The sequence below is a fragment of the Mirounga leonina genome, unplaced genomic scaffold, assembly GCF_011800145.1.
Source record: "Mirounga leonina isolate KUSES-001 unplaced genomic scaffold, KU_Mleo_1.0 Mir_127, whole genome shotgun sequence".
Taxonomy (NCBI): Eukaryota; Metazoa; Chordata; class Mammalia; order Carnivora; family Phocidae; genus Mirounga; species Mirounga leonina.
In genome coordinates this window covers 51376710-51403763 of record NW_023270316.1, presented here as the reverse complement: position 1 = coordinate 51403763, position 27054 = coordinate 51376710, and the positions used below count along the sequence as shown (strand labels likewise).

General features: G+C 38.6%; 2 protein-coding genes across 10 annotated transcripts in view; both read left to right on the top strand.

The window, feature by feature from the left end:
- The window catches only part of ELF1 (E74 like ETS transcription factor 1), a 107554-nt gene extending 95510 nt beyond the window's left edge, over window positions 1-12044 (top strand). For 8 of the 9 annotated variants that reach the window (XM_035003272.1, XM_035003273.1, XM_035003276.1 and 5 more), the window contains 4 exons: window positions 36-119; window positions 1041-1233; window positions 2414-2863; window positions 9391-9994. In XM_035003272.1, the coding sequence (XP_034859163.1) occupies window positions 36-119; window positions 1041-1233; window positions 2414-2863; window positions 9391-9994 (1331 nt within the window). Of the gene's footprint in view, window positions 1-35; window positions 120-1040; window positions 1234-2413; window positions 2864-9390 lie in introns of all 9 variants that reach the window. The other variant, XM_035003275.1, reaches the window with a different exon arrangement.
- Window positions 12045-20572: 8528 nt separating this feature from the next.
- Window positions 20573-27054, top strand: part of SUGT1 (SGT1 homolog, MIS12 kinetochore complex assembly cochaperone) — a 38886-nt gene continuing 32404 nt past the window's right edge. The window contains exons 1-2 of the mRNA XM_035003268.1: window positions 20573-20770; window positions 20863-20920. Of these exons, the coding sequence (XP_034859159.1) occupies window positions 20733-20770; window positions 20863-20920 (96 nt within the window). The 5' untranslated portion in view covers window positions 20573-20732. The remainder of the gene's footprint in view (window positions 20771-20862; window positions 20921-27054) is intronic.

Sequence of the window (27054 nt, the reverse complement as noted above, 5' to 3'; positions counted from 1 at the left end):
TGGCAAATCCTTATGCAGAGCTGTTCTGTTTTCAGGGAGAAAAACAAAACCTCCACGACCAGATTCCCCGGCCACTACGCCAAACATATCTGTGAAGAAGAAAAACAAAGATGGTAAGGGTAAGTACGATAATTTCCTTACAATACTTACAGGTCAAATAACATTTAGATTGCTTTAAAATATCTACATATCATAAGTAAAATCTACCAGCTCTCTCGACTTACTGAAATGGATCTTCTTGCTGCCAAATGGTTATAAGGTACAGTTGGCACTTTCTGTAAAGAGACTGGTAATAATGGAGCCCAGGAAACCCATTTAAGAGATTTTTCTTATGTACCTGTCAAAATAATCCATCCTTTAATATTGGGCCTTTTGGAAGAGTTCAGCCAGGTTAGCTTTTCAGTTTGCAGACACTATAACATTGTTTTGGAGTTCCGCTGTTTTCATAACCGCTGCCCGAATTTGAAGAAGAATGTTAAGGCCGAGCTACTGGCTCTGCTATAAAGAGAACAACTATTGAGAGGTTTCGTACAACATTTGTTCACTGGCTCTTTTATGTAACGGTTCTGGAAGAGGTAGGAAGAGTGCTTCATCATCTCAAAATGCTTTATTTTCAAGTCATCGTAAATCTAATTGCCAATATCACTCTGTCCAGACATCTCATATGGGATGAATAAAAAGACCTATATTAGGGCGCCTGGGTGGCTCAGTTGGTTAAGTGACTGCCTTCGGCTCAGGTCATGATCTTGGAGTCCCTGGATCGAGTCCCGTATCAGGCTCCCTGCTCGGTGGGGAGTCTGCTTCTCCCTCTGACCCTCCCCCCTCTCATGTGCTCTCACATTCTCTCTCTCTCAAATAAATAAATAAAATCTTTAAAAAAAAAAAAAAAAAGACCTATATTAGACCCTAAAAATTATCGCCAGTGCTAACCAAATTATGTAATATTTTTGTATAACTATAGAGGGAACTTACAAGGCTTTGAGTTGTGTTTAATTTTTCTCTTTTCCAATGAAATTTTGGTCAAATTGCTTTTGTTTTAGGAAACACAATTTATCTCTGGGAGTTTTTACTGGCACTGCTCCAGGACAAAGCTACTTGTCCTAAATATATCAAATGGACCCAGCGAGAAAAAGGCATTTTTAAACTGGTAGATTCTAAAGCAGTATCCAGGTTGTGGGGGAAGCACAAAAACAAGCCTGACATGAATTACGAGACCATGGGAAGAGCTCTCAGGTACATGAAGTTTTTGTAGTTCATTGTGTTAAGAATATTGTTTCCTAAATACTAAAAAGTTAGGTAACTTCTAAAAAGGTAGAGGATTACAAAAATGATGAATTTTATTATCGAAGTGCTAAACCACGCTACTTCTAGAAATCAGTACGTATTTAAATTGAAGTCCTATTCTGATCTGGGAAAATGTTTTTCTTCAAAAAAAAATGTTCATGCAAACAACAGATATTTTACTTGTAAAGGGATTAGAAAATGTAAACTCTCATCAGGAGTTATAAATTGACCAAGGGCTCCTATGTTTTGAGCTTTTAAACTCGAATTCAGCACAAAATTAACATGTAGGGGTAATGCATTACCCCTTAATGCACCCTTAAAAAGAGGGTGCATTTTTTAAATGTAAATCTCAGGTATGATCTGTATTATGTTGGAATAAATGCTTCAAGAATAATATTAGGCATTGTGTACATTTTGAACTAGGCAGGTTATCATTTTATTCCTAAGCTCACTTTTAGTGTGTTTTTCTGTGATCCAGGTTATTCTTCGAGTTATGCATCTGTTTGAGAAAGAGTTATTAGAAGTAGCAGTCATCTGATAACTTGATAACCTTCTTAAACCAGAACTATTTAGTTACAGTTTGTGTTTGTTTTTTTAACTCACACTTTTTAGATTCTTGATCTAATTAAAATCAGTGACAAAATTTTGAGTCACTTCTATTTGTACATCATTAAATTTTATATGGAAAACTGAATCAGATTTACTGAATCAAATTTAAACTGGTAAGGACATTATAATAAACTCTGGAAGGGAAATAAACTCTTGAGGTTTATAGTGGATTTGATTATTCCAGCAAGTTGGAAGAAGGGGAGATGAAGGAAGAAAAGTGAATGACTAGGATAATCCACGTATTTTATCAACAATCCCCTCATCAGAATTGGTTTTAGGTTTAGTTGATAATAAGGATTTTTCTTTAGCTGTGAGTATGTGTGTTTTACATTTATTTAGAAAATAATGTGTTTAATTATACCATTTTATACAAAATAACTGCCCTTCATTGAAATTCTTCTCCCACTTGTTGCCAACTTTAAACTTTGGTTTATGATTAAAGAACTTCAATTTTGTTGAACATAATTTTAATTTATGTTTAACTGAATAAAATATTGATAAAATTGTCTGCTTTGAATAGGTACTATTACCAAAGGGGTATTCTGGCAAAAGTAGAAGGTCAACGCTTGGTGTATCAGTTTAAGGAAATGCCAAAAGATCTTATTTATATAGATGATGAGGATCCAGGTTCCAGCATAGAGTCTTCAGATCCATCACTGGCTTCAACAACCACTTCAAGTAGAAACCAAGCAAGCAGGTCGAGAGTATCTTCAAGTCCAGGGATGAAAGGAGGAGCCACTACAGTTCTCAAACCAGGGAATTCTAAAGCTACAAAACCCAAAGATCCTGTGGAAGTCGCACAGCCGTCCGAAGTCCTGAGGACAGTGCAGCCTACACAGTCTCCATACCCCACCCAGCTCTTCCGGACTATTCATGTCGTACAGCCAGTACAAGCTGTCCCAGAAGGAGAAGCAGGCGTAACCAGTAGCGTGCAGGACGAAACATTACATTCTTCTGTTCAGAGTATTAGGTGAGAAAACTAAACTTATCAGTGTGTATCATTATGTGATGTTTCTGACCAGAGTCATTACTCGTTGATGACTCTGGGTCAGGATTCAGAAGTGAAAATAAAAATTACATTGATTTTTAAGCCAGAGATCTTGTTCAGCAGATTGTTTTCAGCAGCTGATTGTATCAGTGATTCCTTATTTTTAACTTTGTCATTACCTGATGTTGTTCTATCCATTTAAAGCTTATCCACTCTACCTTTGTATAATTCGATTGATCCATACAAGAAGGGATCCACATATTAGAAAATACAGCGAATGGTTTCAGATCTTTTTTCCAAAGTCAGAAGCTGTAAAAATTCCACATAAATTGACATATTGTGACCTTCTGGAATGTAGTGAGTTCCAAGAAATAACATTATTCCTTGGGAAGATCCTATCAACGGAACAGTTCTAAAGTCCAAAGAGGTAGGGAGGCCAAGAATCTAAGGTCCACTTTTTCAGGCTTTTAGAGTGGCAGAAATTGGAGGAATAGTTTTTTAGCAATCAAATCAAATTTGCCTCATAGCCCCAGGGAAGATATGAAACAACAAATTGGCCAAGGAAACCTTATCAGCTTTAGACTGGTCTTTTGCAGAATTTGGGACTGGTCTTGCTGATATAGAATGGAGGAAAAGGAGGAAGGCAGAAAATTAGATGGACGTTTGCAGTGTTTTTTTTTTTTCTTTTTCTACTATCATGAGTTTCCAGAATATGAATTATAATAAAATATAAGAACCCTTCCAAATCCATTAAAAATGATTCTTTGATTGCTTTCATTAGGTGACTTCAGTCTTACATTCGTATATTCGAAAATATAAATGCTGGATTTTTGTTGAGTTGATCTTGAAGTAAGAAACATTACCCAGAATCAAGGCAGAGTTAGAAATTCCAGTCTTCCTTGTATGGCCCATATAAACTTTTGGCATCATGAAAATTGACTTGCAATGAGTATAAAGATTACATTTTCCCCATTTTAATTAGGAATGATAAATCTTTAACTGTTATTAAAGGAGTACTTATCTATTTGTCTTTTAATATTTTATTTTCCTCTAGGTCAATTATTGGTTGTGTGTGATGACTGAGTATCTCATTGGATGTGATTCCTCTCAGTGGTTTCTAGGCTCTTTGTCATCTTATCATTGTGTGTATTTGTGTTGATAGGAAACAGTACATGGCCACAGCTAATCACTAGGATCCCCTTCTTGGAGTGATTCAGTTATTTTTTAGCATCTGTAATCAATTTGCTTTTTATACCTTGAGAATAAAAACAAATACCCAGCCCCCCCCCCATAAAAAACCCCACATACCTCTAGCTCTGAAAGGTATTCAATTGTGATACTGTATTGGACGCAGTATTACTCTGAATGTCAACTTCTGAATGATACTCAGTGCCAGATATTAAAACACTATAATACATTCCCTATCCCTGATTTGCAAACTGTCTTTTGGTGTACTTTTCAGAATTTTCATTTCCAAGGTCCCTGATTATTCTGGATTATTCTGTGCCTGCTTCCTGCCTCTATTATTTTTTTCTCTTTGGTCCACCCTATGTAAGACTCCTAGTAACAGCTTTGCTACATTACCTTCTTGCAGCTGTCGTTAAATCTGTGTTGCACACAGAGTGCAGTCAAATTTCTGGAGCTTCCACACCAGCCCTCACTCTGCTCATGATTCCTTCCTTGCCTTCTAGCTCAGGCTTACTGCTTGGGTGCACCGCAGTCTGGTCAATGAGCCAGGTGTTGAGGTTGACTTTCATGCTCATCTCCTCCTGTATGTTTAAATCTGTAGGAGCCACATTTTATTCATTGTCCTTCTCCTACCACTTTAACCTAGTGTCTGACACGTAACATCCCTTCAGATTTATAGAACTTATTTTGAAGTAGTTTATATATTCATTCTGTATCTCCTCTCAGAGCAATGAGTTCTCTAAGTGGACTGCTTATATAATGAAATAACAAAATTTAATTTCAAAACTTGAAAAAATCATTTTATATTTATGTGTATGTATATACACACATTCGTTATCATTCCTTTGGCTTTTAAAAAAATTCTCTTTTTGGCTGTACCTTTTATTTGTATCTCCCAAAAATCCTACTTATTTTAAAGCAGTTAAACCTTTTATGGAATGCGTTTTATTCCCTGAAATTATTAGATGTGGAAAGGCCAAAGTTAATGAATAATAATACTCTTTGAAGACTAACAGCTGCTGAATATAATGACTCGGGTTTTGCTGGTATTCCCTTCCATTATATAGAAAGAAAGAAAAAGTGTTAAATAAATTTCAAGCAAATTGTACATATTACTCTGAAATTTTAATGCATTACCAGAATCATTTTTCATTACTTGCTTAGCAATTTATTTTTTTGGATTTTTTATAATTACCCCAATTTTTCATTATGAAAATTTTCAAAATATCAGCAGATTGAAATAGTACAGTGAACACCTATTTACATGCTCCTGGATTCACAGTTGATAGTGTTTTGCCTTATTTGTTTTTGCTCTATATTTATTTGTAGCCTTTTTTCTGTTTGGCTATTTGTCAAGTAAGTTGACATCCTTATGACATTTCACTCCTAAACATTTCAACATACAGCTCTTAAGAATAGAGAGATTACCCTAAGTAACCATATTATCACTCTTAAGAAAAGTAACAGTACTGGGCGCCTGGGTGGCTCAGTTGGTTAAGCGACTGCCTTAGGCTTAGGTCATGATCCTGGAGACCCGGGATCGAGTCCCACATCGGGCTCCCTGCTTAGCGGGGAGTCTGCTTCTCCCTCTGACCCTTCCCCCTCTCATGCTCTCTCTATCTCATTCTCTCTCTCAAATAAATAAATAAAATCTTTAAAAAAAAAAAGTAACAGTATTTTGGCTATATATTTCTTATCTTTATAACTACTTATTAATAAAATCAAAGACCGTTTAAAGATTTTTTTTCTGTAGCTAAGAGAAGATGGAATATATATGACTTAAAATTAGATTATTAATGTAACAACAAGAACTGACACTTTCAAAGCACTCTCTGTATTTCATACACTTTTCCATATATTAATGTCTAATATCCTCACAGATCAATGAGATATAGGTAATATTATTCCTATTTTACAGATGAGGAAACCAAGGCAAGGAGAGGCCAAGGAGCCTGGTCACATCTAGTAAGTGGTGGAGACAGTGTTTTAATGCAAGCAGTTTAGTCCAAAGCAGTGAGCTTAATGATTTGCTGCCCTGCCTGCTGATTCACTTAACTCTCATGAATTACCAGTTATTTTACAATGAAGTAGCAATATGTTTTTTCTTTTCTCAATTTTTCCTTTGCTCCTCCTTTTATTCTCACATAATTGCATGTGTCTATGTGGAAATCTATTAAGCTTTTCTTAATTGATTTATGGTATATGTGCTCAGTTTTTACAAATTTTGATTTTGACTCTGGCTTCATGTTATTTAAAGAAACAACTATAATGAAATTGTAAGCCTCTGGTCAATTTTTTTCCTAAAATTGTCCCTTGGTAGACTTGCAAGTCCATATACCTACCTAGCATAACTTCTTTCTCTACAATATTTACTCAGGCACTAATAGTTTGTCTTAGGGTCTTTTGAGAAAATTAGCCTCTAAAAATGTATAATGTTATCTTAAAAGCAAAGTAATGGAGTAGGAAGAATGTAGGCATAACCTTCCAGCCATCCAACCTTGTCAGTTATTAGATGTAACATTGAATTGGGTTAACTAACTATTCTGAGTCTGTTTCCTCATCTGTAAAATAAAGATAATACTTAACTTTACAGGTGATTGTAACAGTTAAATAACATTCTTGACATCTGAGTAGATATGCAGTAAAAACTAAATGTTATAGTGTATATCTTTTTTAGTCTCAGAAAGTTTTGAGGTATTTTTTTTATTTTTTATTTTTTAAAAGATTTTATTTATTTATTTGAGAGAGAGAATGAGATAGAAAGAGAGAGCATGAGAGGAGGGAGAGTCAGAAGGAGAAGCAGACTCCCTGTTGAGCAGGGAGCCCGATGCGGGGCTCGATGCGGGGCTTGATGCGGGGCTTAATGCGGGGCTCGATCCTGGGACTCCAGGATCATGACCTGAGCCGAAGGCAGTCGCTTAACCAACTGAGCCACCCAGGCGCCCCAGTTTGAGGTATTTTAAATTTCCAGTATTACACCACTGGTTACAAGCAGCTTAGGAAATTTTTATAAAGTAGTTAACTATACTATAACCTTTGTTATATAACATCACCAGACACAACTGACTGTTTAATCATTAACTAAGACAAAAATAATTTAAAATTTCTGTGGTTGGGAAAAGGCTGCATAATATTTTACCTTTAATCTCTGAATTTTTTATTAGCGAAAATTATTTTAGAATATGTTCAAATAAGCCAGTATATTTACATTGTAGATATTATAGATGAGTATATGTATTTTCTGGCAGATGGCAGTCAGGTGTTTTGAGAAAAGGAGGTCTTTTCTGGCTTGAACAAAAGCATTGAAAGTCTAGTGGTAGCCCTGATTAGCAATATGGAAAATTTCCAAGTACATTATTGCTTGTGCCACACCTGGGGGAGGAAAAGAGGACGGTGGAGTTGTATATTAAAGGTTGGTAATTGCCCACAGTTTAAAGATATAATAGATAATATTCATCTTCAGCTGAAGTTATTTAGGACTGAAGAAGTGGCAGTGTGTTGTAATGTTTAAGCAGAGGCCTTGCAGTCAGATGGCCTCTTTTCTTACCTAACTGGTCACCTTATGCTAGCTGTTCACCCTCTTTGTGCATTAATTCTTTATGTATAAAATGGGGGTAATGGCACTTACCGGGTGGCAAGACTGTACATATTCCTAGATACAATCTGTGTGCTTACTATATACCCTGTGTACTGTTTTATCTGTATATACATGTACAGGAACTCTTGTCATGGGAAGCCCTTTATTTAAGAAATGATCTCTGGCTGCTGGGTCAGGTACCATACCCAGGCTCAGATTCCACCCAAGATATCCTGATTCAGGTCGGCAGAGGGGAGAAAGGAGGCACAGTATATTTTGGAAAAGCTGCCTGACTCCCAAAGTTATTCTGTATTCTTCCAACTCTTCCTTGCTTGACCAATAGTATCAGTAAATCTGGCCTTTATTTCTAGTCATCCCCTGCCCACCTATTAAAAATCTTCATTACCCAACTCGTACTCTTTTCTAGCTCTGTCCTTCAAAAGAGCTGCTAATATCCTGCTCTAGACTGATCCTCACAGTGACAACTTGGTTGGAATCTGAACTTGGAAATCAGAATCCTATCATAATGGGTAGGCTCTGGTCATCCTGTGTCTTTCCACTTGCTTTGAGTTTCTCTTAAGTTGCACTGAATTTTCTTTCATATTTGCACTTAGCCCATTTCTTTTCTCCAGAGTTTCACTTCTCACATATGTGACAGGCCACATAACTATAACTTACTAAAATTTGCCTATAATAATCTATGTGCAGTGATTAACATTCAGATTATGGGGGCCAATCTAGCTGTTAATCATTTGAAGTAGGAATCATCTATTTTTTTTGTAAAATAGCTTTACAGAATTCAGAGGAAATACAGTTGAGATCTAGATGCTGAGTTTTTTCAGCTGCATTTATTTTATATTAACAATGGCCATAACTGTAATTTTCACAGCAGTGAACTTTTAAAATTGGATCGACTCACAGTATCATTTATGTATCTCTTCAATAACTGGGATTAACAACCTTACATAAACTGGGTTTACATTAAAAGATTTTATGTTAAATTGTAGCTTTATGGCTAAAATTTGTGAAGATTATTTGAGCTGAGAAAACTGCTAAAACATGCTTCTGTTTATTTTGCCAAAGCTTGCCCTTTTTTTTTGCTCTCTCTGCCAGCCTAAAGAATCGTCATGAATTAAATTTGTGATTTACTTTATGTAATATGATATGAACTGTGAACTATTAAATTTCTTCTAAAAAAAAAAACAATTTCTTCTGATAGTTCTGTCACATATACATTTAAGACTGAGGTGTTTTTTTATTTGTTAATTGAGAATTTTTCTTCTATATATAGAAAAAGAGGTTGAAAACAATTACAATCCTATAAAGTTTGGTAATTGTGGATGAGCATTGTCCTTCAAGTATTAAAAATAATGAGTGTGAATCCAATACATTTGTTTTAAAATTCCCAATTTTCTTTCAAGCAGCTCATACCTAACTTCTTTGCCAAGCATTCTGATATCCTCCTCCTTTCAAACAAAATTGCTTCCCTATATGCATTAATGTGGCACTTTGCACAGACTTTCTTCGCCCCATCAGATAGTATCAGAGTTAATAGCTTGAGAGTTTTGTTTCGGGCATTCCCTATGAGACCGGGTCTGGTATGATGTTTTTGCTGTGTCGAAGATATGGGAAGCAGCATTTCAAATGTATGACTCCTCTATTTTGTCAAAACAACTTGTCAAATGTTAAAGTTTCAAATAATTCTAGAATATGCTGATTTTCTGTTATTTCGTCATCTCAATAGGACTATACAGGCTCCTGCCCAAGTTCCAGTGGTTGTGTCTCCTGGGAATCAGCATTTGCATACAGTAACACTCCAGACTGTGCCAATCACAACAGTGATAGCCAGCACAGATCCATCTTCAGGTGCGGGGTCTCAGAAATTTATTTTACAAGCCATTCCGTCATCACAGCCCATGACAGTACTGAAAGAAAACGTCATGCTGCAGTCCCAAAAGCCGGGCTCCCCTCCTTCCATTGTCCTGAGCCCTGCACATGTGCAGCAGGTCCTTACCAGCAACGTGCAGTCCATCAGCAATGGCACGGTCACCGTGGCTTCATCTCCGTCCTTCAGTGCTGCGACCCCCGTGGTGACCTTTTCTCCTCGAAGTTCACAACTCGTTGCTCACCCACCTGGCACCGTCATCACTTCAGTTATCAAAGCTCAAGAAACAAAAACTCTTACGCAGGAAGCGGTGAAAAAGGAAGCTGAAGATAATTGGAAAGAAGACAGTGAGAAAACTGAGCCGCAGCCGCAGCCTTATGTGATGGTGGTATCCAATTCCAACGGGTTTGTCTCTCAGGTAGCTATGAAACAAAATGAATTGCTGGAACCCAACTCTTTTTAATGAATATACCAAAGGAATTATGGATGATTGGTTTTTAATTGAACCTTGTCAGTTGTCTGCAGACTGTCTGATTGATTCTCAGAGAAATTCTACAAATGTTCCTAATTTTGTAGTTAATTGTTAAAAATATTAATTTAGAGTTAATGTTGACTTTGTTGGATGAGGGAGGGAACCCAAGTGCTTCTCTTTGTTCTCCAAATGTTTCAGAATTCAATTGTGAAGGAACAGGCATTTTATACTATGAAGACCTTCTTTTCTGATTTTTTTTCAGTTGCTATATCATAAGCATTTTTAACGTTTCTTTTTTAATTTTACATGGTATTAGCTTTTCTGATTCTTTTGTAAATACAGTACGTCAATATAAGGCAACAGGAAATTTATGTAGGAACTATTTTCATTCCATTTGTGTAAGTGAAAGTCTTGACTCTTCCAGATGCAAGACACCTATTTTCTACTTTGTTAAAATTATGATTTCACTTAGATTGACTTTAGTTGATTGCACTGTATAAGGAACTATGAATATGTAAAAAATAACATGAAAAATTGGAAAATGTCCATGATACGGCTGAACGTTACTTCAGAAGCAGGAGAGTACAAAAGCATCAGCCTACGAGTGGCTCTCCTGCTGGCTTGGTTATATAACTGGGCAAAGCCACTGGATCTTTTTGGGCCTCAGTTCTCTCAAAAAAGGAAGAGGGGGTGCATTGGATTAGACTTGATGATCTCCAGTTTGCTTTCTGGTTCTAAATTTGAAGTTTCTAGCTCCTATATTTTAAAGTTAAATCAACTAAAACATTATCACATATTTCTTAATGTAAATATAGCTAACATATTACAGAAAAATACGTGGCCCTACAAAATTCATTCTTCTGTTACCTGTAAGATCTGCTCTGAATCTGAATTCTTCCTAAATACTTTGTTCATTAACTCTTCAGGCCACTGTGCACCATGGTCCATTAGTAAACTTACGTTGCCGACTGCTAAACGATATACTGCCATTCTGAAAGAGTCAGAGCTCTTTCTTAAGGGGCCAGAAAGCAACCAAGCCTTGGGCTAATCTGGCTGAGTAGTCAGTTTCTATAAAAGCATAATTGCTTTATATTTTGGATCATTTTTTATTGGGAGTGGGGGGTTGCATACAAAGATAATATACATATATATCTAAGTCTCTGAAATGAAATAGCTTTTAGATTACTTTTTCAACTGTAAATAATGTACATTTAATTTCACAAGAAAAATTGTTTTCTGCAAATTTTCTAGCACAGCAGAGGAGAAATTTTTGTAGATGAAAAAAATCATTATGTTTAGAGGTCTGATGTTATATGTTTTCATATTACAGAGTGAATTTGTATTTAAACAAAAATTTAAATTTTGGAATCCTCTAAACGTTTTTGTATCTTTAATTGGTTTATTATTAAATAAATCATGTAAAAATCCTCAATGTTTGTGTTTTCAAGCAAATGTCTCTTAAGAACAAATATACAGAAAATGTTGCTAGCGTTTACAGTGTTACTAAATGTTCGTATAACAAGCTCCACTGGTCAGGTTATAATTGCAGACTTGTCATCCTCTCCTTTTTCCTTGCTGCTGGGCCAAACGGTGGCTTCCAGACAGCACACGATGGATCGCCATAAGCTCTGAAAATTAGAAAACCATAAGATTTTCTCAGCAGTGATATCCAACATACTTTAAAAACCAAGGTTTCTAATTAGAAAATAGATCTGTTAATTGTTAAACTTGGAAAACATGGAAACAAAAATAGAAGAAAATTAAAATCTCAGTGTGATACCCCTGTACACTTACCCATTTTCTCATGTCAGTTAATACTCTTCCAAAACATGATTTTAGAGGGAGCATTTCTGTCTCTGAAGTCAGAGGGAAGCAAAGAAGAAACTGAATGAATAGGCCTTGCTAAATTTCCCTGTTCACTACCCTTCACTCATACCCTTTTTTCCTGTCATTTTTGATGACTTTCCACTCTATCAAACCTAGTATAAAAACACTTAGGCTTAAGCATTTCTTTGAGTCTTTATTTCCATATGAAATCTCCCATGTCATGTAAAACATATTAAAATAAATATGCTTTCCTCCTTTAATCTGTCTTTGTCAGTTTGATTTTTAGGCTCAGCGAAGGACCCTAAGAGGGTCATGGAAAAGTTCTTTCTCCTCCAGAACTCTCTCTAGCCATGCATCCCCTAACATAATCTGATTGTACTGAACTGAACAGGAGCATAGCGCTCAGTTGGTACCTGGCCTTGCACATCAAATCATTGATTCAACGTGTATTTATTAAGGAAGGATCTGTGATGTTACTGTCACGGTCCTTAACCTAAAAACCTGACGCTTTCCTCATTTTCCATTCATTCTTTAACCCTCTGTAGTATTGCATTTGCTCTATTACCCTGAAGTTACTGTTGAAAAGGTCACTAGTAATTAATTTCCATATTGCCAAATTTCTAGCCTTCTTTATCTTCCTTGACCTTTCTAGTATTTAACCTTTTATAACTCACTCTTAAATTCTCTCTTGCTTTCACTTTTGTGCCCAGCTTGTTCCTATTCTCCTCTGGCCGTATAATAATTTCTTAGTATTGCTCCAGAGACTTTTGCAAAGGTTGGAGTTCCCCACATTTTATCCAATGATCACTGTTCTTTTCTTTTTCTTCTTTTCCTTTCTTTCCTTTTTTTTTTTTTTTAAAGATTTTATTTATTTATTTGACAGAGACACACAGCTAGAGAGGGAACACAAGCAGGGGGAGTGGGAGAGGGAGAAGCAGGCTTCCCACTGAGCAGGGAGCCCGATAGGGGACTCGATCCTTGCCATAGTTGCAAGTTCCTTCTATGTTTCTGTTTATCAGTAAGAAGACCTTTCCCAGAACACCCTGAGCAGCCATCTCTTCAGAGCTTATTGGCTAGATTGGTCATATACCCCTTCCTAAACAAAGTGCTGGCCAAGGAAGTAGGATTACCATAAATGACTTAGCTGTGTGTTAGGGAGATGGACAGCCAAACAAAATTAGGGCTCCATAGTAAGAAATAAGGGAGGAATGATGCAGTTTACTATCACCCATACACATCCTCCTTCCTTTACATACACTTTCAAAAGTGCTCATGCCTACATAAAACTTCATTCCCAAAGAGAGATCAGCCAAAGTCTCATCCAGTTACTTGATCCAGTTTCATGACTAGGATGTTTGGGATGATGTGCAGACCTCTTTTTCAGATCAGCTGTGCTCCCTGGTTTCTTATCCTCCTCAGCCACATCTAGTATGAGCGCTCAGAAAAAGATTTTTTCCAGGGTTCCCCAGCTTTAGAATGCATTTCTTGATGGTGTAAGTTTGATGCCCTGTCCCAGGGTCACCATATTCCCATCTAGAAGAGCTGTGTCCTCAGTGCCTTCCATCCTGCCTCTTAGACATAGCTGGCCAGTTACACAAACCAGGGTCAGTGGGGGATCATTCCACTTCCAAATACCAAACTGTCTGTCAGTTTGAGTTGTTGGTCATTAGCAACAGAATTGAATTCTGGTTTTTAGCATAAAAGAAGTTCTATTAGAAGAATATTGCATAGCTCATAGAATAGACACAAGGACTAGAGAATCGAGATCCATCTGAGTCATGTAGCTAGGAACAAACTGCACAACTAGTCTAGCAGGGAAATTGTAGCCACTGTTGTCAAGTACTGAACACTGAGCTTTGTATTACTGTCTCTACTGCCTTAGGAATTAGATCTTGATAGGGGTGCTGCTGCCTCTAGAGAGAATTAACCAGGGTACTTCCTTGATTCATTGTGTCAACTAGTTACCAATTTTTGTGCCGGGCAGAGCCTAGGTCAAGTGTCCAGCCAGGACTTGAACTCCAAGGGATGTTGAGAAAGCAAAAGTTTAGCTTCTCAACTAGTTTGGCATTTTCAGCTTCTATAGAGGAGGCTGCCTCAGTGGGCATTAAGACTCAAGGAACCCCCCAAACATAAGGGGGCTGAGACTCTGAGCTGCCCAAAAGAATGACCTATGTCTTCTGTAAGGGAAAAGCCAGATTTGTGGAGCTTGAATTTACACAATTTGGTGGTTGGGTGGGTGAAGGGGACATGGTTAGGAAAAAACAAAACCCCTGCATTTGCTGTCACTCTGCTTTGCACAGTTTATCTCATTCTTTTTTTAAAAAAAATATTTAAGTAATCGCTACACCCAATGTGGGGCTCAAATTCATGATCCCGAGATCAAGAGTCACATGCTCTTCTGACTGAGCCAGCCAGGTGCCCCCAGTTTATCTCATTCTATTTGGCTAACTTCTACCTGTTCTTTGAACCTCAGCTTAGACATTACTTCCTCTTGAGAGCTTTCTCTGAGCTCTTAGAAGCTTCCCACTGCTGTCATAGAGCCTTTTAATTTCTCCCATTTGGGCACATACAACACGACAATAATAATTGCCGGCTGATAAGTGTGATTCCAGCACTATATAAGAGACAAACTTGTAGTAATTTTAGTACTTTCAGGTCCTAGTGTAATATTTATAACTGTACATACTAGATATTTACTAAATACCTGACTACATTTTCTCCTTGCCCGTTTTCACACTAGTTTTCTCATGTTGCTAACTACCATCTGTATGCTGATGACTCTCAAATCTTATCTATGGAGCCAAACTTGCCTTAAAAATAGCTTTATGGAGCTGTAATTGACTTACAATAAACTGCACATGTTTAAAGAGTATAAACTCATCATCACAATAATCAAATAGTGAACCTTCCCAGGTTTGGTGAACATTACCCTAAAAGTTACCTTGTGCCTCTTTGTAACTACTCCCTTCTTACTGTTGCTCCTCGCTCTTCTTGGCCTATTCCACCCCCTTGTTGACCACTGATCTGCCTTCTGCCACTATATATTAGTTTGCATTTTCTAGGATTTTTATAAATGGAATCATAGAGTATATACTATTTTTTGTCTGGCTTCTTTTACTTAGTGTAATTATTTTGAAATTTATCCATGTTGTGGTGTGCATCAACTTATCATTCCTTTTTTTTTTTTTTTAAGATTTATTTGAGAGAGAGAGAGAACCTGAGTGGGAGGGGTGGAGGGAGAGGGAGAGAGAATCTCAAGCAGACTCCATGCTGAGTGCAGAGCCTGATGTGGGGCTTAATCTCAGGACCCTGAGATCATGACCTGAGCCGAAACCAAGAGTCAGATGCTCAACCAAGCGTGCCACCCAGGCACCCCAGTTTATCATTCCTTTTATTACTTATATTTCATTGCATAGATATACTACAGCTTGTTTATCTACTCACCTGTGGATGGACATTTGGGTTGTTTCTATTTTCAGCTATTACCATTAAAGCTGCTATGAATATGCCTGTACAAATCTTTATATGGACATGCATTTTCTTATCTCTTTGGTAATACCTAGGAGTGGTCTGTCTGGGTCATATGACGGTTGTGCCATTTTACATTCCCACCAGCAGAGTATGAGTTTTTCAGTTGCTCTACATCCTAACATTTTAGCCATTTTTTTTTTAAAAAAGATTTTATTTGAGAGAGAGTGAACGAGAGAGAGAGAGAGCATGAGCAGGGTGGAGGGGCAGGGGGAGAGAGAGAAGCAGACTCCCCACTGAGCAGGGAGCCCGACGTAGGGCTTGATACCGGGAACCTGGAATCATGACCACAGCCAAAAGCAGACCCTTAACCAACTGAGCCCCCCAGGTGCCCGTAACATTTTAGCCATTTTAATGTGTTGTGGTATCTCATTGTGGTTTAATTTACATCTCTCTAAGGACACTGATTCTGAACATCTTTTGATGTGTTTATGTGACATCCACATATCTTCTTTGATGAAATGATTGTTAAAATTTTTTGCCTGTTAAAAATTCTGTTGTTTTTTTATTACTGGGTTTTGAGAACTCTATATATTCTGGATGCAAGCTCTTTATCAGCTATATGATTCCCAACTATTTTTAAAGTGCAGAAACCTTTTAATTTTGGTAAAGTCCAATTTATCAATTTCCTCTTAAGGAACATGCTTTTAGTGTCACATCTAAGAAATCTTTGCCTAATCCACAGTCACTAAGATTTTCTTCCTTCTAGAGTTTTAAAGTTGTTTGTTTTTTTTTTTAGGATTTTAGAGAGTGCACACGTGAGGGGGGGTAGGGGCAGAGGAAGAGGGAGAGAATCACAAGCAGACTCCCTGCTGAGTGCAGAGCCTGGCACAGGGCTTGAGTTCACAACCCCAAGATCCATGACCTGAGCAGAAACCGAGAGTTGGATGCTCAACTGACTGAGCCACCGAGGCGTCCCTAGAAATTTTAAACTTTGAAGTTTTACATTTAGGTCCATGATCCATTTTGAATTAATTTTTTTTAAGATTTATTTATTTATTAGAGAGCACACGCATACGCAAGCACGAGTGGAGGGAGGAGCAGAGGGAGAGGGAGCAGCAGAGTCCCCAGTGTGCAGGGAGGCTGACGCTGGGCTCCATCCCAGGACCCCAGGATTATGACCTAAGTCCAAGGCAGACACTTAATGGACTGAGCCACCCGGGCACCCCAGCTATCCTTTCAACTATCTACCCTGAATTACCTTTGGACCTTTGTTGAAAATTAGTTGTCTATGTATGTACAGGTGTATTTATGGACTCTATTCTGTTCTATCAATTTTTCTATCTTTGTGCCAGTACACAAGGTTGATGTGCTGAAATCAGGTAGTGTTAGCTCTCCAAATTTATTTTTCAAAGTTGATTTGACTATTCTAACTTAGCATTTCCATTTGAATTTGCAGACTCAGTATGTCAACTTCTGAAACAGAAAAAGCCTTTGGGGTTTTGATTGGGATCATGTTGAATCTATAGATCAACTTTGGAAGAACCGACATTTTAACAATATTGAGTCTCCATAGATGCCTCACCATTTGTTTAAGTGTTAATTTCTCTCAGCAAAGTTTCATAATTCTCATATACTTTTTGCATTCTTTGTCAGATTTATTTTTTAGTATTTAATATTTTTGATGCAATTGTAAATGTCATAAATTTCAAATTGTTTGTTGATTTTGTTTTAAATCTTTCCCTATTTATTGAGGCATGAAAGGCACAAATCTTGTTTATGACTCAATAAAATTTTGCATCTGAATATATTGATGTAACTGCCACCTAAATCAAGATGTGTGACATTTCCTGCATCCAAGAAGTTTCCCTCACAGCTCTTCCCAACTAGATCACTTTCTGGTATCCCTCAAAATAGTCTTTATCTTCATATAAATGGAACCGATCAGGATGTACCTTGTCTGGCTTCTTTAACTCAACATTATGTATGCGAGGTTCATACATATTGTTGTGTGTATTGGTAGTTCATTCTTAAATCATTGCTCTATAGTTTTTTCCTCCTATCAAAGGACATTTCCAGTTTTTCCTACTGTGAATAATGCTGTAATCAATATTCTTGTACACAAACATAAGTACTCTTTTCTCTTGGGGATATGCCCAATGGTAGAATTATTGGATAATAGGGTATATGTGGGACTAGCTTTAGTAGATACGGTCAAAAAATTTTCTAGGGGTGCCTGGCTGGCTCAGTCAGTGAAGCATGCGACTCTTGATCTTCGGGTTTTAAGTTCAAGCCCCACTTTGGCTGTAGAGATTACTTAAAAAAAAAAATCTTAGAAAGTTTTCTAAGGTAATTCCACCAATTTATACTCCTACTAGCAATATACATAAGTTATAGGTGCTCCACTTTGCCAAGGCTTGGTATTGGAATTCCTTTTAAACAATTCTGGTGAGTGTTTAGGACTGAAGCATGATTTTAATGTCCCTAATATAGCTATTGATGTAGAACTTCTTTTCATATGCATATTGGCCATTTAAATAACATTTGAACATCAACCAAAGTAACTGACTTAACGTATTAAAGAAAAAATAGATACGAACATTTCAATAAAGGCAAAAAAAGCTTTTGCTATTGAATGCTCTCCCCTCTGATGTTATAGCTAAGAAGCCCATTATCACTATTCTAGTCAACACTAAATGAGACATACTAGCCAGAAAAAGACCAAGAAAAAGAAATAAAAGGTATAATCATTGCACAGGACATTAAACCATCTTTATTAACAGATGACAAAATTGTAATCATAGAAATTCTAAAAGAAACTACAAGGTATTAGAAATAAGAGAACTTGGTAAGAAAGCTGAATATGAGGTCAATATGTAGAAATCAATACTGTTTCTATGTATCAGCAGCAAAGTAGTAAAATATAAGACTTTTTAAATGTTATTTAAAATAGTACTAAAAAGCCAAATACCCAAGTATAAGTCTAATGAAAGATACGTGAAACCACTACACTGCAATTTACAAAACACTGCTGAAGGAAATTAAAGACAATTTAAATAAATGGAAGGTGTATGAATGATACTTATGGGTTGGAGAACTCAATATTAAGATGCCAGTTTTCCCCAAACAGATCCATAGAGCCAATAAAGTCCAAATAAAATTCCAGCAGAGTTTTTTTTTTTTTTTTAAAGATTTTATTTATTTATTTGAGAGAGAGAATGAGAGAGAGCATGAGAGGGGGGAGGGTCAGAGGGAGAAGCAGACTCCCTGCCGAGCAGGGAGCCCGATGCGGGACTCGATCCAGGGACTCCGGGATCATGACCTGAGCCGAAGGCAGTCGCTTAACCAACTGAGCCACCCAGGCGCCCCAGCAGAGTTTTTTTTTTTGTAAGTTGACAAGCTTATTCCAAAATTTATAAATTAATGGAAATAAATTTTATAAGATGCCTAAAATAATGGAAATTACAAAGGACTTAGAATAGCTAAGGCAACCTTGAACAGTTCTAGGACTTCAAGGCTTATTATAAAGCTACATTAATTTATGACAGTGTGGTACTGGTACAAGGTTAGACAAACAGACCAATGGAATGAGAACCTGGAAACAGGCCCACCTATGTATGGTCATCCACTTTACAACAAAGGTGCCAGAAAAATATGATGGGGGAAATGACAAACGATAGTCTTTTTAATAAGTAGGGCTGGGTCAACTGGATATCCATATGGGAGGAAATGAACCTTGATCCCTTTCACAAAAAATTGAGATAAATCCTAGACGTAGATGTCAAAGTTAAATTAATAAAGCATCTAGAAGAAAACACAAAGAATATCTTCATGACCTTGGAGCTGATGAAGCCTTACTAATAGGACACAAAAACCACTGAACATGAAAGATCAGCAAACCCAGCGAGTTTTACCTCACATATTTCTGTTAACTTTCTGTCCATCCCTACAATCACTGACCTACTTAAGAGTCACTTTGGCTTGTAACAGTCTCCCAACAACTGCTCTTTTCCCTTTAATCGTTGTTCCATAGCACAGACACAGTAATATACTTTCAAAAATGCAAATTTGACTGTTACCGCCTTTTTAAATTAGAAATTCTGTAATGGGCTAGCACCGGTACGAGAATCACAACCAAGCTTCTCCGAAGACCACAGGCTAGCCCTTTATGACCTGGCATTTCACCTGCCTCTCCAGTGAGCGTCTAACTTGAATTCTGGCTCCACCAATTTTAGAACTAACATTACTGTTTTCCTAATACGCGTCCTAGGCTATCCAAATTGTGTTTTTCATTTCCTTCATTCACTAGTTTAGTTTTTGAAGCTGAGGCTCAGGTATCACACCTTTGAGGAATCCGTCCTTATTCCTTATATAGGGTCATTCCCCTTTCACTTCGGCATGCGAAACAATTAGTTTAAATTTCTGGAGGGCATATTAACAACTTTGAATCCCAGGTAGTTTAGATTTTGGATGCAGTAGACACTCAAGTCCATTTACTTGTTAATCTCTACTGACTGAGAAACTCACTCCCACTCCCTCCTCCATGGAACTTGCTGGAAGCTTCTATCTGATCTTCATATGTCAAAGGGCGGTGAGGGAGAATAGGACCGACTACGTTGGAAAAGTAAAACAGTACTGACACAACCTCGGGCCACCTTCCTCCCTTCCGTGCCTTCGGATGTAACAGGTTTTCTTCTCAATCGGAGAAGCCAAATACGAGAAAAGCCTGGGGCTGCGGAGTTGTGGGTAATGGACGAGTACAACCGCACCGGAACCAAAAGGCTTCTTCCACTCTAGCATCTGCAAAGGCAGAACCATTTCCGGCGAGTCCTAGTCCGTTAGGATTCCCGGCGCATAGATCACGGGATCTACGCGCAAGTCGGCACGATGCTTCCGGAAAAGAACACGTATAGGCGAATGACGTCACGGGTCTCGAAAGGCTTGGCTGCCTCCGGTAGCCATGATGAGAACTGTGGTGAACGGTGATGAAAATGGAGCCCGACGTGCCTTGTTATTAATAGACGTCCCAACTCTCCCAAACGCCCCATGTTCCTATGGAATAACAGTATGCTACAAAAGTGCTTTGGAGCTACTACCGCAGAAGGTTCTATTGGGGTGCGGAGGCGTAGCGGAAGACAGGGGCAAGCGTGAATAGCCGACGCCTCCGTAACCATGGCTGCGAGGGGCGGGGACTGAGAGCGCCGGTCACGGGACTGGGGCCGGCCGGGAGACTCAGTCCTCCACGGTCCCAGCCGGCCCTGCGCACGCTTTTCGTCTCCCCTCCCCCGCCCCGCGACACGCTGCGTGGCTGCTCGTTGGCTACTTAGGACGGAAGCTCGGTTGGTGCTTCTCCAGAAGTTTCCCCGTTGGGCGGCGGCGGTGTAGCTCATAACCTCGGAGGAAGCTGCTCTAACGGCAACAGCGACTTTTAGGGATGGCGGCAGCTGCGGCAGAACCTGCGAGAGCCCAGAAGTGCGTGTTTTCATTCTTGCTATTTATTTTTATCTCCGCCTCGCACCTACCCCCCACTTGGTTAGTGAGCATGTCGTTGTTTTCCTTGGCAGGTTTTTCCGGAGCTTCTCAGATGCTCTGATCGAGGAGGACCCCCAGGCGGCGTTAGAGGTGAGAGAACCAATCTCAGCTTCCTCCACTTTTCTGGGGAAGGCGGCCACGACGGGTCCCGACGGACCCCGACTCTGCCCAGCTCTGCCTTCCTGGGACCGGGGTTGCTGTTTTTATGATGTATCGGCCCTAATACTGACAGCCTCCGTCTCTCCTTGGTTCCACAGTGGCCCAGTTACTCCAAACCCGTGTTCTTGCCCCCTCCCACTCCTAGACCGTTACTGCATCCTTTTAGCTCCTTGGCAGTACTTTATCTCTTCTGGGGGGTGTAGTTGACATTCATAGTTGGCCCGGAAGGAATTTTTTTTTTTTTTAATAGTATGTGTGACTAGAAGAAAAAGTGAAATCTAGGCTTGATGATGTTTAATTAATTCGGTTTTTGCCATTCTTACATACCAGATGTTGTGCTAAGTGCAGACTACGGAAACAAAAACCTTTTCCCGTATGTCTTTGAATATTTCCAGAAGTCCTGTTACTGTTCATTATTCATTCCTTTATTTATCAAAACTATTTGCAGTTGCTTTATGCAAGACACTGATTGCTATGGAGTAAAGTCTTGTTTATGTATTTAACTGACTTACAAGGCCCTTTGTGTGAAGTGAAAGACTATAAAGCCGAAAAGAAAAGTCAAAAGAGCAAGAATTAAATAATTTAAAATAATAAAGAGAGCCCAAGCTAAGGATACATGATGCAGTTGGTTGCAGGGGTTTTTTGCTTTGAAGCAGGAGGGAAGAAGGAAACCAAACCCTGTTGGGTTGTTATAATGTAATATAGGTAAGGTTAGCAATTTGAGGCAAGAGAAGTTTTTTGCTAGCTAGGACCTTAAAAGAAATTTGCCACGTGGGTAGTAGAGTCTCTCTGAAGGAGTGATACTTGAGGAGAGACCTGAGGGAGCGAGCTCTGTGGAAAGAACATTCTGGGCAGGAAAAGAGCCATTGCAAAGATCCTGAGGTAGGAATGAGGTTGGCTTGTACAGGGAGCAGCAAAAAGGCCCATTTAACTAGAGTGGGATGATGGAGGAATAAGTGATGAGGAGGTGGGAAGGAAACCAGGGGCTAGGTCCTATAGGGCTTTTTAAGTTGGAGTATGTTTTTTTGGATCTAGATATGAAGGCCCTCAAATAAAACGGTTGGTTGGTCATTTGTGCTATGATGTTTCCTAATGAGGCTTCTGGGATCAGTATTAGAATAGTATTACAGGAGGCACTGAGCATCTTTCTTCACAATTCATTATGTCATCTAGACAGTTACTAATTTCAGAATCTACATTTGTTATGGTCCTCTTAGCCCCAGTGCCACTTTTGGAAATCCAGTTTATATGAGTTGCTTTTAAAGGAAGTTATTGTAATGCATTTTGTTGTCCCTTTCCATCCCTTTGATGTATGCTATATTATAAATCTTAAGTCTGCAATTACTGAAGTTGTAGTTTTATATATGTATAGCCCCCAGATCAAGATAGAGAACACTTTCATCCTCGCAATTCCCTCATGCTGCTGCTCAGCCAATAATTCCGCTTACCCTCTGGGTAACTCCCATTCGTATCTCTGTCAGCATCAGTTTTGCTTGTTCTTGTACTTCCTATAAACAGAATAATGCACTAGTTACCCAGTTGAGTTTGGTACTCTCATGTGAGATATGTCCATGTTGTGTGAAGTGGTATTTTTTCATTGATGTATAGTATTTCATTGTATAAAAATAGAGCACAGTTCTAACAATGGACTTTGGCTTGTCTCCAGTTATTAGCTAGTATGAATAAAGCCACTGTGAATTTTTTTGTGTGGGTATTTTGGTGAACACACGAACTCCTTTTTTGGGGGGTGTACATACCTAGGAATGAAATTGCATAGAACAGGCATGTGGTTAGCTTTAATACCTTGATTCTTAAAGTGTGGCTTTTGAACCAGCAGCATCAGCACCACCTGGGAATTTATTAGAAATGCAAATTGTTGGACTCCATCTGAGATTATTCGAAGCCCTTACAGCTCATATGGTGTAGTACTTACCCTTCCATTTTACAGAAGAAAACTGAGATCCAAAGAAATCGAAATGATCTGTCATAGAGGTGTATATAGCCAATTAGAGGCAGAATGGGACCCTCAGGACACAAGTTTCCAGACTCTTAGTCTAGTGCTGTAGAAAAGTAATTCTCAAAAGTATCATCCTGAGACCAGCTGCAGCAGCATCGCCTGAGAACTTGTTAGAAATGCAAATTCTCAGGACCCACCACCTACTTGAATCAGAAACTGGGAGTGGGGATAATGATCATGATAAGAACCAGCTGTGTTAAGAGACTGTTTTTTATTTTTAATTAATTATTTACTTATTTGAGAGAAACAGAGAGAGTGGAGGGGAGAGGGAGAATCTTAAGTAGGCTCCATGCTCAGCACGGAGCTTGATGTGGGGCTAGATCCCGCGACCCCCCAGGATCATGATCTGAGCCAAAATCAAGAGTTGGATACTTAACTGACTGGTCCCCCCAGGCTCCCCGAGAAAGTGTTCTTTTTAAAGCTAGAGGTGACCTCACAGTTGACCCTTGAACAACCTGGGTTTGAACTGCATTGGCCCACTTAACATATGGACATTTTCTAATATGTGCAGTACTGTAAATGTGTTTTTCTTACGAATTCCAATTTTTTTTCTCTAGCTTTATTGTAAGAATATAGCCTACCTATACCTACCTAATACCTATACCTATAGCATACAAAATATGTTCTAGTTGACTGTTTATGTTATCGGTAAGGCTTCCGGTCAATAGAAGGCTGTTAAGTTTCTGGGGAGTCGAAAGTTACACTTGGATTGTTTTTTTTTTTTTTTTTTTTTTAAGATTTTATTTATTTATTTGACAGAGAGAGAGACAGCGAGAGAGGGAACACAAGCAGGGGGAGTGGGAGAGGGAGAAGCAGGCTTCCCGCCGGCAGGGAGCCTGATGCCGGGCTCGATCCCAGGACCCTGAGATCATGACCTGAGCCGAAGGCAGACGCTCAACGACTGAGCCACCCAGGCACCCCTTGGATTGGGTTTTTGACTGGGAGGGTCAGTGCCCCTAACACAACGTCATTGTTCAAGAGTCAACTAGTCATTTTGAAATTGAGGACACTTGATGATGCATCACTTAAAATGTTACAAGACCATCCAGTTAGGATTAAAGGGGAAATGTTTATATCAAGCTGATGCACATTTTTCATTCATTCAGCATATAGTAGTACATATTAGTGGTGAATTTTGTACTGAGAGCCAGGGATCTAAAGATGAAAAGACTGCATTGAGGAAGTTTGCAGTCTAGTGGAGAGACAGACAAGTCAACAGATTATTAAAATATAAGGTAAATATTCTAATGGAGTGGTGTATGAAGTACACCAAGAACACAGCAGAGTAGAGGCTAACCAGGGTAGTCAGAAAAACCTTACAGAGGATGTCTCATTTCACTAGGTAGAGAAGACGTGTGAATTACGGGAATCTTTTGAGGCCCAGTATGAATAGTGGTTAAGAGCATAGGCTCTGGGGGTACCTGGCTGGCTCATTCGGTAGAACATGAAACTCTTGATCTTGGGGTTGTGAGTTTGAGCCCCATGTTGAGGGTAGAGTTTACTTAAAAAAACAAAAACAAAAACAAAAAAAACCCCTCAGGCTCTGGAATCAGAGTGCTTGGGTCCCGTTGTTTCATAATAACTCTGTAACCTCAGGAAAATTCCTGATGTCACTCGGGATCAGATTTCCTATCTGTGAAGTGAGACTAAGTAGGACCTATTTGAAAGGGCTGTAATGAAGATAAGTAATGTAAGGTACAAGATGAGGCCCTTGAGGGTAGGCATCTTGCAGCTTCTTTGCTCTCTAGGTTCTAGCCACACTTTTTTTTTTTTTTAAGATCTTATTTATTTATTTGAGACAGAAGAGTGCGCGCGTGAGCACAAACAGGTTGAGGGGCAGAGGGAGAAGCAGACTACCCGCTGAGCAGAGTCTGATCCAGGACTTGATCCCAGGACCCCAGGATCATGACCTGAGCTGAAGGCAGAGGCCTAACCAACTAAGCTACCCAGGTGCCCCAGCGCTGTCTTTTTTTTTTTTTTAATGTCACTTGAAATGTATCAAGCTCAGTCCTTGTGGAGGGCCTATGGACTTGCAATTCCTTTTGCTTAAAATGTACTCTCTTGTACTATCTCATTTTGCTTGGAGATGCTCATCATTTGAGATTTCAGCTGACATGTCACCTAGGAGAAACTTACTTTCTTGGACCACCCTATCTAAATTGAGCCCCATTGTAAGCTAACAAGGGGGCAGGGGTTTTGTGTATCTTTTTTACCACATTCTCCGTGTAGTGCCTGCAATGTGGTAGGCACTCAGATGTGTTATGTGAAATGACTCCTACCATAGTTCTTATAACAACTGAGGTGGGTATTTGTATTTTACTCACAAGGAAGCTGAGACCAAAGAGGTTCACTTGCTCAGGGTTATATAGTTGACAAGTGACAAGTCTCTGGGTTCAAGGCATCAGGTCTTCCTCTAGAGGAGGGGGTAGGTCTAGGGATGTATAATATAATTAAAGGTTTGATAGCTGACTTTGAAGTAGCTGACCATTGATAGCTTTGTTCAGAGCATTGAGAACAGAGAGAGTTAGCATAAATGCAGTGTTACCTGTTCTGCATGGTTTACGTGGTAAGGGTATACGAGTGGCTGCGCTCCAAACAAGCTTTAGCAGTGCTAGGTAGTTTAGGAAGGGAGAGGGGTTGGTACTCTTGTTTATTATCTGTGATTGGGAATTAGCTGTGGCTAGAAGAAAATGTGAAGTGGAATCAAACTGAGATACCCAGAGCTACATGCCTTCAGCAGTTAGATCAGTCTGAGCAGTTCGCTTTTGCTTTTAACCTTAACAACAGGTTAACTTGTTGACTAGCATTTTTAAAAATCCTAAAACTTTAAAGATTTGGAAATTCATTTTCTGAGATCTAAGTTTGAAACAATTTCAGTGCGTTAAAAAGGAGTTTTTCCCCGATTTGGATTATCAAGGTACTTCCTTCACCATTATCTTGGTAAAGATTTCAATGTAATTATATTTCATAGTTCATTGAGTTTCTTTATTTTTGAGAACTGTAAGTTGCTTGACTATAAACTAACTCATTTTATGTGAGTCTGCATTAAATAATGGCCTTTTGCCCCTTTGATTCAAATGTTGGCACTGAAGTCCTTGCCTTTGAGATACCTCTCTCTAGTCCCTTTGCTCTAGCATCGGGCAACTGTTGTCACAGAAACAGTAGAACTCTCAAAACATGCCACAAGTCTGATGTCGTTAATACAACCCAAATCATTGTTTTAATTTCACTTCTTCTGGTTTTATTATACTGTATATTGTTTATTCGAAATAAACTGGTTATTGTGTTTTATGACTTATATTTGTGTGTCATAGTGTTCAGTTTGTGTTCTGTTTTTTGGTAACTTTTCAGAATAATAGCCCAATAAGTGAATTGCTTAGTTTATTTAACTGAGTGACATAAATGGTTCTCCTTAACCAACAGTTGGTTTGTGTTTTTAAAGGTCATTTGTAAGTTGGTTGTTTGAAAATCAGTTTTTACTTGATTCCATTTTATTTATCTTTGTACCCCCAGTGTCTGGCCTGTCTTTGTTACATAATATATGTTTAAAAATACTTATAAATTGTTGAACCAGATCCTAGTATAATTTATAGTAGCTTTTTGACTCATACTTGTTTTCTTGCTGAGGAGAGGCTAGAAATTTGGTTTGAAGATGTATTTGAGTAGATAGGTAAGAAGCTATCAGAGGTTTTCAAAATTGTTGAAAGTTTAAGTACAAGATGGTATCATTTAACTTAGGAATTTCAAAGTGTTAGGAAACATATTAATACAAATGTCATTGGTGTGTGAAGGATACTTGGATTAAAGAGAGGTTACCAAGAGGCAGTGTGGTTTGGTGTTCAAAAAGCAGATTTGGAGTCAGACCTGGATTTGACAGTCTTGTCACTAAGGTGATGGGCTGGATCTTCTGAGCACATGTGGGGAAGAGCTTTCTGGTGAGAGGGAGCAGCAGGTACAGAGTCCTAAGGTGTTTGAAGAACAGCAAGGAGGCCATTGTGGCTAGAGTAGAGGAGCAAGAGGAAGAGTAGTAAGAGATGAGGTCAGAGAG